At 34.7% G+C, this 12789-nt stretch overlaps 1 protein-coding gene across 3 annotated transcripts in view; it reads left to right on the top strand.

The window, feature by feature from the left end:
- ATRNL1 (attractin like 1) overlaps positions 1-12789 on the top strand; it is a 565586-nt gene that overhangs the window by 151072 nt on the left and 401725 nt on the right. For all 3 annotated transcript variants that reach the window (XM_019725236.3, XM_088791845.1, XM_074338995.2), the window contains exon 20: positions 6842-6935. In XM_019725236.3, the coding sequence (XP_019580795.3) occupies positions 6842-6935 (94 nt within the window). The remainder of the gene's footprint in view (positions 1-6841; positions 6936-12789) is intronic.

Raw genomic sequence — 12789 nt, 5'->3', positions numbered from 1 at the left:
ATGAAGTAAAAAGATCAAGGGTTTGGAGCCATCTGTTTTTCACAGCTTTTTACTACTGAATTTCCACTGGACAAAAATGTTTCTTTTAGATAGATTGTTTATATTGCACAACCCTCACCTCTGCCTAGTTGCAAAACATTTTCATCACCTTAAAGTAAAACTCCATACTTATTAAGCAGTTGTTCCATTCTCCAGCAACCACTAATCTGCTTTCTGTCTGTATGGATTTACTTACTCCGGATATTCGTACAAGTGGAATTATTCAGTATGTGACCTCTTGTGACTGGCTTCTGTTACTCAGCATTTTGTATATTTATATACCAATTTGTTTATTCATTTATCCATTGATGGACACTTGAGTTGCTTCTACCTTTAGGCTATTGTGAATATTGTTGCTATGAACATGGGTGTGCAAATATTTATTTGAGTCCCTGAGTCTTTTCATGTGCTTATTGGCCATTTATATATCTTCTTGGAAAATTGACTATTCAAGTTCTTCACCTGTTTTTTATTGAGTTATTTGGTCTTGTTACTGATTGTTGTTGAATTCTAAGAGTTTATATATTTTGGATATGAAGCCCTTATCAGATACATGATTTGCAAGTATTTTCCCTTAGTCTATAAGAATGGAAGAAATTTTTACTTTTTGGATAGTGGCCTTTGAAATACAAAAGTTTTACATTTTGCTGTAGTCCAGTTTATCTATTCTTTCTTTTGTTGTTTGTGCTTTTAGTATATACCTAAGAATCCATTGCCAAATACAATATCATGTAGATGATTAAAGTATTATTTTAATGTTTTGCCAACATAGGCACCATTTTAATAAGTAAATTAGCTGTAAAATGTTTTAAATTAGAATGGTAGTAAGTTTTATCATTCCAATAGTCATAGTGCTTTTAGAAATATGTCCCCCTTTGGAGATGATACTTCTCTGCTAGGTTTAAGACTAGTTTAGTTATTCCATATTACTTTTTCTGACTGACATTACACATCTGGCAAGCTGAGGCACAATGCAATGGGAAATTGAAGGGAATCAAAGATAAACACCTATCTTACTCACTGTTGCATAGTCTCTGGTAGTTTATGAAGCTTTAAATAATTCCTTATCGTTTCCTTGTTTTCTAAAGTTGGCAAGATAATATTATGCTGTCTGATTTCTCTATGGTGATGTGATCTATGAAAGTCATTTTTATTTCTTAAGACCACATTAACTGTCTAACTATGTTATGGATACCAGGACCGGAAAGAACCTAAGCGGCACTCAGAGAGTTAGGAGAGTCAGCTTTATTACATTGGTGGGCTCAGCGGGATCCTTCCCAAAAGACTCAGCCCCTAGCAAGGTTTTGAGCAGGTTTTTATGGGTTGGGGACTTCTTCGAGTAGGAGAAGGGGTAGGTGTCATCTGGTGATTGGCTCGGGGTGTGGCTTGGAGGGGGTTATGCGGAAGTGGGCTGGGGCTTAGGCTGGGGACTTCTCTCTTTGCTCCGGCCACCATCTTAGGTCAGTTCCACGTGGCAGGGAACCATTTTAGGTCAGTTTCTCCATCAACTAAATAAACAATATGTCACAACGGGGGAATTATTTTTAAGGTAACTTTGGCTAAAATCAATTTATAAAACATGGGAAGTATATATTTCTTACTATTTCTTCATTTTCAGTTCACTTTATTGAGAAGAGTTTATTTTTATTAGATGCATGTGTTAAAGTCCAGAGCCCATGATGATATTAGGGGAAAGAAGGAAATAGACTTATATTTGAATAGTGAGATTTTAAACCTGTACTGCAGATTTAGACACTGTTTTTAAAATTTGGTCTACTAAAGCCAATTTAACATTAATGTCAATATTATATAAATATGCTTGTAATTTTTCCTCAGATTATTTTTAGACTATGGAATATTTATGGCTATTCTATTATTACAATGAATTTTTCAGTGTTTTATTAAAATTTCTCATTTTAATAAAATCAGATTCTCTGACAAAAACTTGCCCTGGGGCTGCCATCCATCCATCCATTCATCCATCAATCTTTGTAGTTATGAAAGAATAAAACTGTTAAGAGCTTGGGCTTTGGAATCATACTGCTTGGGTCCATATTCTAGCAATTCCAATGTCACCTTGGGTATTATTTAACTTCTTATTGTCTCAGTTTCCTCACCTGCAAACTATGGCTAATTTAATTTATTGTGAGGTTTAAATGAGTCACTTTACATATGAAATAATCTATCTTTCCGGCAAATGTTAACTCTATAATGCTAACTATTATTGCAAATAGTATTATTTATAGCATCAGTGGGCTTAAGTATGTTAATAAAAGTATATGATTAAGACTTTTGGCAGTAGTATTTTATCATATTATCTCCAGTCTGACTTACAAATTGTAGTAAAAGAAAGTAAGTGAGCGTTTCCTTGGATAGAAGAAGAGCTCAGTATCCTGCACTGATTCAACATTCAGTGGACTACACTACTGTGCAATGAGGGATTTATCCTTGAACTCCACAATTATTGAGTACTTAACTATGTGCAGGTTACTGTGTCAGGACTTAAATTTGTATACATTGAGTGGGTGTTATAATAGTGTGATGAAGAAATTGAATGATAGCATCACGGACAAAGAGATTAATTCTGATGGAAGGAGCTGGGTAAGCCCTTGAGAGTTGAGGGCAATTTATGATTTTCAATTTTATCTGATTATTATGAATTGCGTGTTTTCTATTATAACTTCTTCTAAATATAAGATAACTAAGCTATAATGTTATTAATCTTAAACATATTTTAATATCTTTACATGTATGTTTTATTCAATTATTTATAAAAAAGACATACTATAGGAAAAAACCTCTCTAAATAATGGGATAAACAGACATTTTAAAAACTGCAGTCTTGTATGAGTAATAGTTTTCTTCATCTAGTTCTTACTCTTCTTGTTTAATTACAAGGTGTTTAATTGTAATTATGAATAAATTCTTAATATTTTAACAGTTTATTCATACTTGATTTTAGTAAAGTTTATATTTATTAAAGTCTATATTTATTAATTTATTTTTTTTAGTTCATTTTGTTCTTTCTTTTGGTTCTTGAGTAGTATAATCATCTGATATTTCTATATATCATACTTACCTTATATTATATATCTATCTATATGTCTATGTAGATATTCTATCTATATATGTAGATATTCTCTCTATATATATCTATATATGTTCTCTCTATATAGCTGTATAAATATATACATAGATAGAGGTATGTTTAATAGTGACAAAGAAACTCATTATTTTCCAGTTAGGAAAAAAAAGAGTTCTTTCAGCATAGTGACAGTTCTGTGTTTTTACCTTTGTTTCTTATCAGCAAAATTTATGTTTTTCTTTTTAGCATATTAAGAATATCTGTCCATAGCAACTTTTATAGAATATTTGATACTTTAACAAATACACTCGGCATGGACACAAATATTCCCTGAGACTAGAGAGTAGTCAATAGGGAGAATAATGAACTTTCTCTCTGCTAGGATGGGAGGTTTTTTTTCATTTTAAACTCTTCTCACATATTGCAGATTGTTCATAGAAGCAGAAAGTTTATAACCAAATGAATTTGAGCATTTCTTAATATAAAAATACGAAGTTTAATTCTCTCAAACTGGGAGCATTGACCTGAATAATCTAAAGATGCAGATAAATGAAAATCACTTGACACGGAAATCTTGGTTTTATTAGTTGTTTTGACAGAACAAAATTAATAATTTGCATTTTCTGAGTATACATTATTATCCTTTGTGTCAGAGAAAAGCCAACCTGAGATCTTAAGTATTCCAAAGAGAAGCCACTAAATGAATAATTATATGTAGATATTTAGTATATGATATAGCCAGGAAATTATGCTTTGATCAAAGATTCTGTTCAGAAGAGCATTTTTATATAAATTTAATCACATTGAAACCAAGAAAGCCTTTTTAAATTACGTAGAGCTGCCTATTTCAAGTACATAATTTAAAAAAAAAAGCTTCATTGCCTAGCTTCTACAATATTTTTAGCTAGTTTGTCCTCTCACTATACTAATTTTTTGAAATCCTTTGTTTCCTTGGTGAAGTGTTCCTCTCAGATGCTGTTACCCTAAATTTTCTTTACTCCAGTTTCTCAAGATCTTTTCATCCTTTTGGTTCTCATACTAGAAGGAATTACAAGAGCAAGAAGAACTGAGACTACGCAAACTATTTGGCACTGAACTAAGTCAGGTGTTTCAGGGTGACCTTTGAGTGGAGGTAGTAGAAGACACATCCTGCTTTTCCTGTTAGACGTCTTTTAAAAGACATGTGGGCTGGGTCTCATGAAACTGCTAGACACATAGTCACTGAACCTTTGAGTACTGGGCAACTGTGTTGGCTGCCTTTCGCCCCTTCCTTAAACCTACTCCTTAACATCATCCTTCCTATGTTTAATTGGCACAAAGTTCTACCTTCCATCTTAACTTAAACTAAACTTTGACTTCAACTCATTTGGTTAGTGTCGAATAACCCTTATAGCATCATTTTTTTTTTTTTTCTATTCTTGTTGTTTAGTTTTGGTTATAACTTGACATTGCAACTTTTATTATCGGGGACAGAAATATCATGTGATAACATAATGTCCCTCTCGTGTATGTCTCGGCTATAAAATCATCATCATCATCATATAAAATTTGCCAAACAACAGCTACTGTATGAAGATTTCATAGGTGCTTATTCAGCATAGAAAGATAACCTCAAATGCTGACAGCCACAGAATAATTTGAACACTCATGAAGTATAAATTTTAAACAATTGAATTTAAAATACATTTGTGCCATTTTAGCCTGAAGTATAGCACCACAAGGGAATACTTTCAAAATGAGCTTACATTAAAAGGTATTTTAACACAATTTTTTGGTCTCAGAAATTATTAAAGCTACTATAAAATGATAATTCTTTTAAGAAACTGTGCAAGTGTTAACTTTTATCCAGTTCTGCCTTAAAGGATAAATGAAAGGTTCATCCAAGTTTTAAAATATTAATGAACATCATTTTTAGTGAAGTTCTGAATGTAAGACAGTACTAATATGAAACTCTGCAAGTTAATATTAAAAGATATTATGGTATATTCATTTCCTGTTTATGAAGTTATATGGTGTCAGTATACGAGTATCTTAATGTCCCTTTATTACTCGATGGTACTTTCCTTTATTTCTTGCATTTCTGTACATTTTCATTCATTTCTGTATTTCTCACATTTTGTGTTTCCATAGCTAATTCTATAAACCTAAAAGAAAATTATGCTGATTTATTTAAACATTCCTTATGAAGAGAAATTTACACTTTTATGTGGAAATTTCTTCTAGGACAAAAACCAAACAGGTCCTTAACAATCTACCTAATACCAGCTTATTTTTTATGCATGTTTAGGAGTATGTGTATTTACTTTACATTAATTATTTTTTCAAAGCAAATAGTCATAAACATTTAGCAAGGAGCGTAGAGTTCTAGAATATTTTATATTTTGATTAAAATCAATGGCTCATTGGCTTATTTTTATATGTGTATGTAATCAGGAAAAAATCACATTATTTCATTTTTCTCGATAGCATGGTTTAACTAGCTTGTGGTGTGCAGGAACACAATTGTTCTCCTTAAAAGTTTTTAAAAGGGCTAGTGACATGGTCAGCCATGTCTCTTTAGAATATGTCTCTGGACTGGAGAAGGAGTTGTAGCCTAGAAACACTGAATGTGGGAAGATCAGACGTGTGATTGTACTGGTGTCAGTGAGAACACGTGAATGACCGTGCTTGAATGATGGCTGTCATAATGAAAAGGAGGGGACAGACACAAGAGAGATCGTGCATGTAGAAAAGGGTGAAGGGGGTCAAATACATGGTGGTAGAAGGAGAATTGACTCTGGGTGGTAAACACACAACGTGACGTATGGATGATTGTAGAATTTTACACTTGAAATCTATATAATGTGACTAATCAATATGACCCCAATAAATTTAATAAAAATTAAAAAAGAAAAAAGAACTAGAACCAACCAGTTGATTGTCTGTTGGTCACAATAATGTGTGAGGTTTGTGTCCTAAATGATTGGAATGCTATTTAACAAGGAATTCAAAGTAAGAAAACAAGGCCAGTTCCTGGGAACCAAATCGACCGTGTGTAACTATTATACTATGTCGTGTTTCAGTTAATAGTCTGGAAAACAAAACTGAAAACGATCTCAGAAGCTTAAAAGAACGATTTTGGGAGCAAATAAACAGACATGCATTTTTTTACACTATGTTTTTATTATTGTTGGCTGTCGGAATAGTGCTAGAAGTAATACCTGAATTTATTAAGTGCTCGATATGGGTTAGGTATTTTAAAATACATTATCTCATTTAATTCTCACATAAATCCTGAGAGTTAAATATTATTATTGCCCTTTTGCAGATGAAGAACTAGCCTAGAGAGGTTAAATAAATTGCCTAAGGTCATATATCTAGTGTTTATAGATGTACATTTTGAAGCTAAACTGTTTGACTCCAAAGCTCTTGTCCTCTTTGGGAATCATTTCATTAAGTAGATGTCCAAATTAGAAGTGGAAAGAAGCCCAAAGGAGAATGGGAAAAATTCTCAGATCCATACCAGACTTAAGAATACCTCAAGGACTTTAAAGTGTTCCACAAAATTTTTAAATAAGTTACTTCCCTTTAATTCAAAATAACACATAGCAACCCTAGCATTTGGATGGCAAGTGGAAAATACTTGGTTTAAAAATAAGATAATAAAATCTTCCCAGAAATGCAAGGTACGTGTTTGTGACGGAGAATATTCAATATAATTTTGGTTTTGACTTACAGCTTGTACATGCAGTGGACATGCAAATATTTGTCATATGCACACAGGAAAATGTTTCTGCACAACTAAAGGAATAAAAGGTGATCAATGCCAACTGTAAGTAAAAACAACCTTTTAGAACTTACATGGATTGAATTTGTGCTGTACAACTAATTTTTGTAGGTTTTCCCTTTTATGTTTAGTGTTGTGCTAGTTAAGCAACCTGTAGTTTGGTAAACTATGTTTGCTTGCATTCTATCAATTCTCATAAAAAATTAAGCCTTTTAAAATGACAGTTTTGTGGAAGCTGTAAAACAGAGCCCATAGAATATGTTTGTCTTTTCTATCTCTCTAAAAAAAGAAATATTCTTATTTTTTCTGGAAAACGTTACACATCAAATCTGCATTGTTATCTTTATAATTTTCCTCCTTATCTTGTTAAAGAATTTTTTCCAAATTCAATGTTTTTATGCCTTTCTTTCTTTTGAATCTTTCATTATTATTTCTGATATTTGTAGTCCTTTAAGAGTTTCAAGTCGTTTCTTATATGCATCTTCTTTTTCTCTGTTAGTCAGTACACATGAGCCTACTTTTATTTTACTGTATTCTCAGTAGTTTTATGAGTGGTTTTTGTCTTTTTATAATTTAGTTATTATTCTCAAGATTTATCCCCCCCAAAGTAACTTTAAGAAGCAGTAGTTTAATGTTATTTAATTTTTTCTTTTCTCTTATTTGATTACACCATACATTATTAAAAGTGCTTTTATAGTTTTGAATTGTACATATATGCAAGCACTTATGTTTATATTATATATAAATATACTATATTTGACACAAACCATAAATGCCAACTATAATAATTATATTTATAAAAATTAATAAAGTATTCTCCAAAACTATAATTATATAAAAAATTACATCCACGGAAGTCTGTTAACAATGGAAAATGATCATTTTGTTTTTATTTAGAATAAATATATTTGTTGCTATAGAATTATCCTAAACATTTTAAGTTCGATGTTCATTCATATCTTTGCCTGAGGTATCATAGGTTTTCAAGTTCCGAGAAGGTGAGCAGAACCAGTTTTTATTCCTTCTCCATAGTCTCTAAACTTAAAAATGAGATCAAAACATAAGATTATTGGGAAATTCCTACCCTGTTTCTCCGACAATAAGACCTAGCTGGACAATCAGCTCTAATGCATCTTTTGGAGCAAAAGTTAATGTAAGACCTGGTATGATATTATATTATACCCAGTCTTATATAATTGTATAAGACTGGGTCTTAAATAATAAATTACAGTAAAATAAGACTGGGTCTTATATTAACTTTTGCTCCAAAAGATGCATTAGAGCTGATTGTCTGGGTAGGTTTTATTTTTGGGGAAACACGGTATTAAGGGAACCTGTTTTGGTCTCAACACCAACACAATTAAATCAGAGTCCTTTGCTCTAAGACAGAAGGATGCCTCTAGTATTTCACATCACTATATACTGGTTGTCCTAAGCAGGGCCAACTTCTTGGGCATGTGACTTGTACATTTGCACAGGACCTCATGCTTAGAAGGGCATCATAATGGGTTTAATGCTCTACTGTCGCCATCTTGAAATTCTTGATAAATTTTTAACAAGAGCCCTACATTTTTATTTTGCACTGTTCCTTGTTTTCCTATGAGTTATGTAGCAGTTCCTGGACACAAGCAACAGATGTTTTATTTTTGTTCTGAGATTCCATCATGATTATTAACACTGACATTTTAAATTTGTACTGCATTTCTGCATAAATGATATAGCCATCCATAATAATTATCTCTTATGTGGTGTCGTAGCTTAGTAACATATTTTTTTTTCTCCAGATGAGAGAGAGCAGTATTTTAATTCATTGACTCATGGGCTTGTAAGGTTAGATATACAGAGTTGCAGGGTTTGGCATGTGTATGAAATATTCAAAAAATAAATTATATAGTTCTGAATGATGAAAGTACATTTCACCCTAGTTCTTATTTATGACTTTTTATAAGCTGAGGAAAAATTGACTACTAATTTGTAAAGAGTTACTGTGGATAGAATTATATTCATTACTTTTTTGTTTTATTTAGTTAGCTTTTGAGTGTGGGACAATGAAAGACAGGCCATGGTTCTTAGAGCAGTTATTTCCTATGGTGTGCTTACACTGGAAAATATGCTCTTGTGAGGAGCAAAGCTAGTCATTCAAATCAGTAAATAGTGATGAAATGAGTGCTTGGTATTATTAATGAAGATAAATAACACATGGTTATTGCTTAGAGTACCTTTCAGGCTAGCAGTGCAGACATAGCCAAAATATATAATAATGTACTAATTTGAGATGCTTATCAACTCTTCCCTCTTCCCAGGATAATTTCTGTTTGGCTTTAAGTATATATTTGGACATCACATATTCTTGCATATTTTTCATAAGCTCCCCAAACTGAAATTGGTTCTCTTCCTATTTGTTAATTTTTTTTCCTTGCATTATCTGTGTACTTGCCTTGATCCTTTACTAGAGTGAATTCTTTGGGGACCATTGCATCAGTACCGCAATGTCAGTGTTCAGTAAATTTATTTAATGGAATGGAATGAAGAGAATATCAAAAGAGGACTGAAAAGGGAGTGAGTAACTTATCTTGGTGGGATAAGGGAAATTTGAGCAGGGGATATTTGAGCTGGAACTTGAATGAGGAGGTAAATTGTTCTGGGTTGAGAATATAGTAAATAGTAAAGAAAAAAAAAGTAAAAATGAAAAAGGTCACAGCATTTCCAGTGTTTGCTCAAGGATGTACAAGGTGTGATCAAATAATACGGTGAATGTTTAAATTTAAAAAATGTGTTACAGTAAAAGGCACATTGCCATTAATCTCCCTCGTTTTGAACACACTTATCCCATCATCCTTGCCACTTTCTGAAGCAGTTCTGGAAGTCCTCTTTTGTGTCTTTAGTTGCGCTGTCCTGGCTGCCTCGATGTCCTGAATTATTTTGACTTTGTGGAAGAGCAAGAAGTCACATGGTCCCGATCCCATGAATTAGTTGGATGAAGACACACTGTAATGTTTTTATTTGACAGAAATTGCCGTACCAGAAGTGATGTGTGACACAGAGCATTTTCATGATGGAAGATGATTCACACTTCAAAACACACCTTCTCTCAACCATAGCTCACACCCAACTGACTGCACTGAACAAGTTGAAACTTGCCACACACTGTTACTAAGGTTCCATGCATCACTTCCCATATTGAAGATCCCTGCCTTTCCATTGGGTGGCCCTCGGCAGCAGCATTCACCCTATGTATTGATCACAATGGGAAGGCTCTGTGACACACTTCGCTTCTCATATGGCAGTTTCTGTCAAATAAATACATTACGGTGTGTTCTCATCCACCTTATTCACTGGGTCTGGAACCGTGTGACTTCTGGCTGTTCCCCAAAGTCAAAATAACTATGGAAGGTAAACATTTTGAATCATTTCAGGACATTGAGGCAGCCATGACAGCGCAACTAAAGACACTCATGAAAGAGGACTTCCAGAACTGCTTCAGAAAGTGGCAAGAATGATGGGATGAGTGTGTTAGAAGCGAGGAGGAATACTTTGAGGGAGATTGATGGCAATGTGTATTTTACTATAATTTTTTTAAAATTTAAACATCTACTGTATTTGTTGATCACACCTCATAGAGAGCTAGAAAGAGCATCACTCCCACCTTTACAATGAAAGAAATAAAAGCTGGGCAAACTGCAAATTCATGAGTTTTCTTGAAGCCATTGGACAGTCGAGGTAACAGGGTAACCAAATGGCCAAAAAGCTAAAGAGAAACAAGAACTTTCAAGGGAAGATGGGCCATGTCCATTGGCTTACCTAGAGTGAAACCTCCTGGAAACTTAAGAATTCAGCTGAGGTGGTTAATAAATTGATGCTGAAGTGCGCACTGTCAGGAGAGTGTGAAGCTCCTGGGCCACAGGAATGGTGGAGTCCACACTCTCTTCAGAATTTTCTTTTTCACAAACCCCACCAGTTGCTCATGGAAAAATTGGAGAAAATTTTAAGAATGTGTTTCTTGTGGTATAAGCTGGGGCTGGGGGAGAAATGGCAGACACAGTGGGTGGAGCTTTGATAATGAGATCAAAATGTTCTTTTAAAAGAGGCACCAAATTATTCATCTTGCCAAGGTAATGATAGTTCTCATTCTGTCCCTGGCCTAAAACACAGTTGGAACTCAGAGTTGGTAACAAAAAATGAATTTAATGAATATATGAGCTCTAATATAAATATGTAGAGAGTAAAGTGGTGTTCTCTATTAATATTGTTTACTTTTCAGGAGCAACATGTGGACTTTAAAGAAAACAACCTATTTTTGTAAAATTTACAATGTGAAGGTAACACATAGTTGCATTCTGTAAAATAAAGTGTCTGTCACTCAATCACATTCATTTTCAAAGTAATAGAGCAAAGAAGGTCAGTAGTATTTATTTTCTTTTAACCTTCTAACAACTCTTATATTCGAAACTGATGACCCTCAATGGGAAATCAAGGGAATAGGATAAAAATAGGTGAAAGAAGTTTATTTGATAAAAGGTTGTGGCAGATACTTACAATGCATTTTGCCAACTCCCTTGACTCTCATGGTTCCACCAAAGCTGTAGTGGACAGTTATTGTCCTTTCCAGTAGTCCACATAAAGCATAAGCATCTTTGTTCCTCATTTAGTTCTGAAGCTACTCATTTCCACCCAGGGGCAACCAGAAAGTAAGTGTAAGACAGTTAATGCCAGTGTGGTTAACACTTAACCAGTGAGGAGTGGGAATTTGTTCTACATTTCCCACTTTGTCAGTCACACTTCCCGAGATAACTGCCCTTGGCAAGTACCCACATCCGAGTGCTTATCTCAGCATCTGCTATTGAGGTCATTCCAACTAAGGCAGATGCTACTGGAAGTGGCTCAAGATAACAGACCTGCAGTACAGGATTTTATTATTGGGTGGCTTATCAGATGGCGGGAAGCACCACAGTGCTGATTGTAAGTGGGGGTAGTGATATCCTGGTGTGCTGTAGTGTAATGATTATTGAGACTATTAACCGAGTTTGATAGGATCAAGTATAGGTTGAAGGAGAAATGCTGGTTTATGCAGCAACTTTAGTACTTGAAAGTTATGGGGAGATGGTAATTATCATTGTGAGCTTGGCTGGTTTTCGTTAACTGTCATAAAGCCTTAAAGAAGGAACCTTCCATCCACTCGGGGCACACTATTGAACATCAGAAGGCCTTCGTGACAGCATTTAAAGACCCTCATTTTCTGCAGCCAGAGAGCAGAGTATGTTGAAAATTATGCGCAGGATTTAATCGTAAGGTTGGCTGCCTGCAAAGGAAACGGAAGGCTCAGCTGTGACATTTCGCCCATGCCAGAGTCACTGCCTAATGAGGAGTGGGACTTTGAGGCCTACAATGGCAACACTTATGAATGACCTTGGAACCCTGACTCTTACATGTCCTTGAACACTCCAGGCTGGAAGAAGTGGTCCTCTGTCATTTGCTAGAGTAGAGTAGCTTCCCTTTCCGTGGAGACAAGGTGAAGATTTCGCGTGAGGGTTGTGTTTCATAACAACATGTTTGTCCTCCGCCGGAGCGTCCCCTGCTTGCACTCATTGTCTTCAGATCAGTAAGAGCTATCAGGTCTCAGCATGGTGTGGGTGGGAGCTCACAATTTCTGCTGTAGGAAGAGGTCACTTCTTCACTGGGAGAGTTACAGGGCCTGCCAGGTGTGCAGAGGCAGTAATCAGTAGTGCACATGTCAGAGTGGTCATGAGAGCGTTGGGTCAGTGGGCATGAAATGTAAGACTGGGCAAGGGAGACTTCATTGATATGGCTCCCCCGTGATTCAGTATGTCCTGTCTTAGAGAGTACCCGTGGCGTTGCTGATGGCTCTTTAAAGTGTAGGCATGATGATTGCCTCTAGTAA

This window comes from Rhinolophus sinicus, chromosome 15, assembly GCF_057876585.1.
Source record: "Rhinolophus sinicus isolate RSI-liver-muscle chromosome 15, RSI-T2T, whole genome shotgun sequence".
NCBI classification, from domain to species: Eukaryota; Metazoa; Chordata; class Mammalia; order Chiroptera; family Rhinolophidae; genus Rhinolophus; species Rhinolophus sinicus.
The sequence above is the reverse complement of the archived record's forward strand: the minus strand, read 5'-3'. Positions and strand labels throughout refer to the sequence as shown.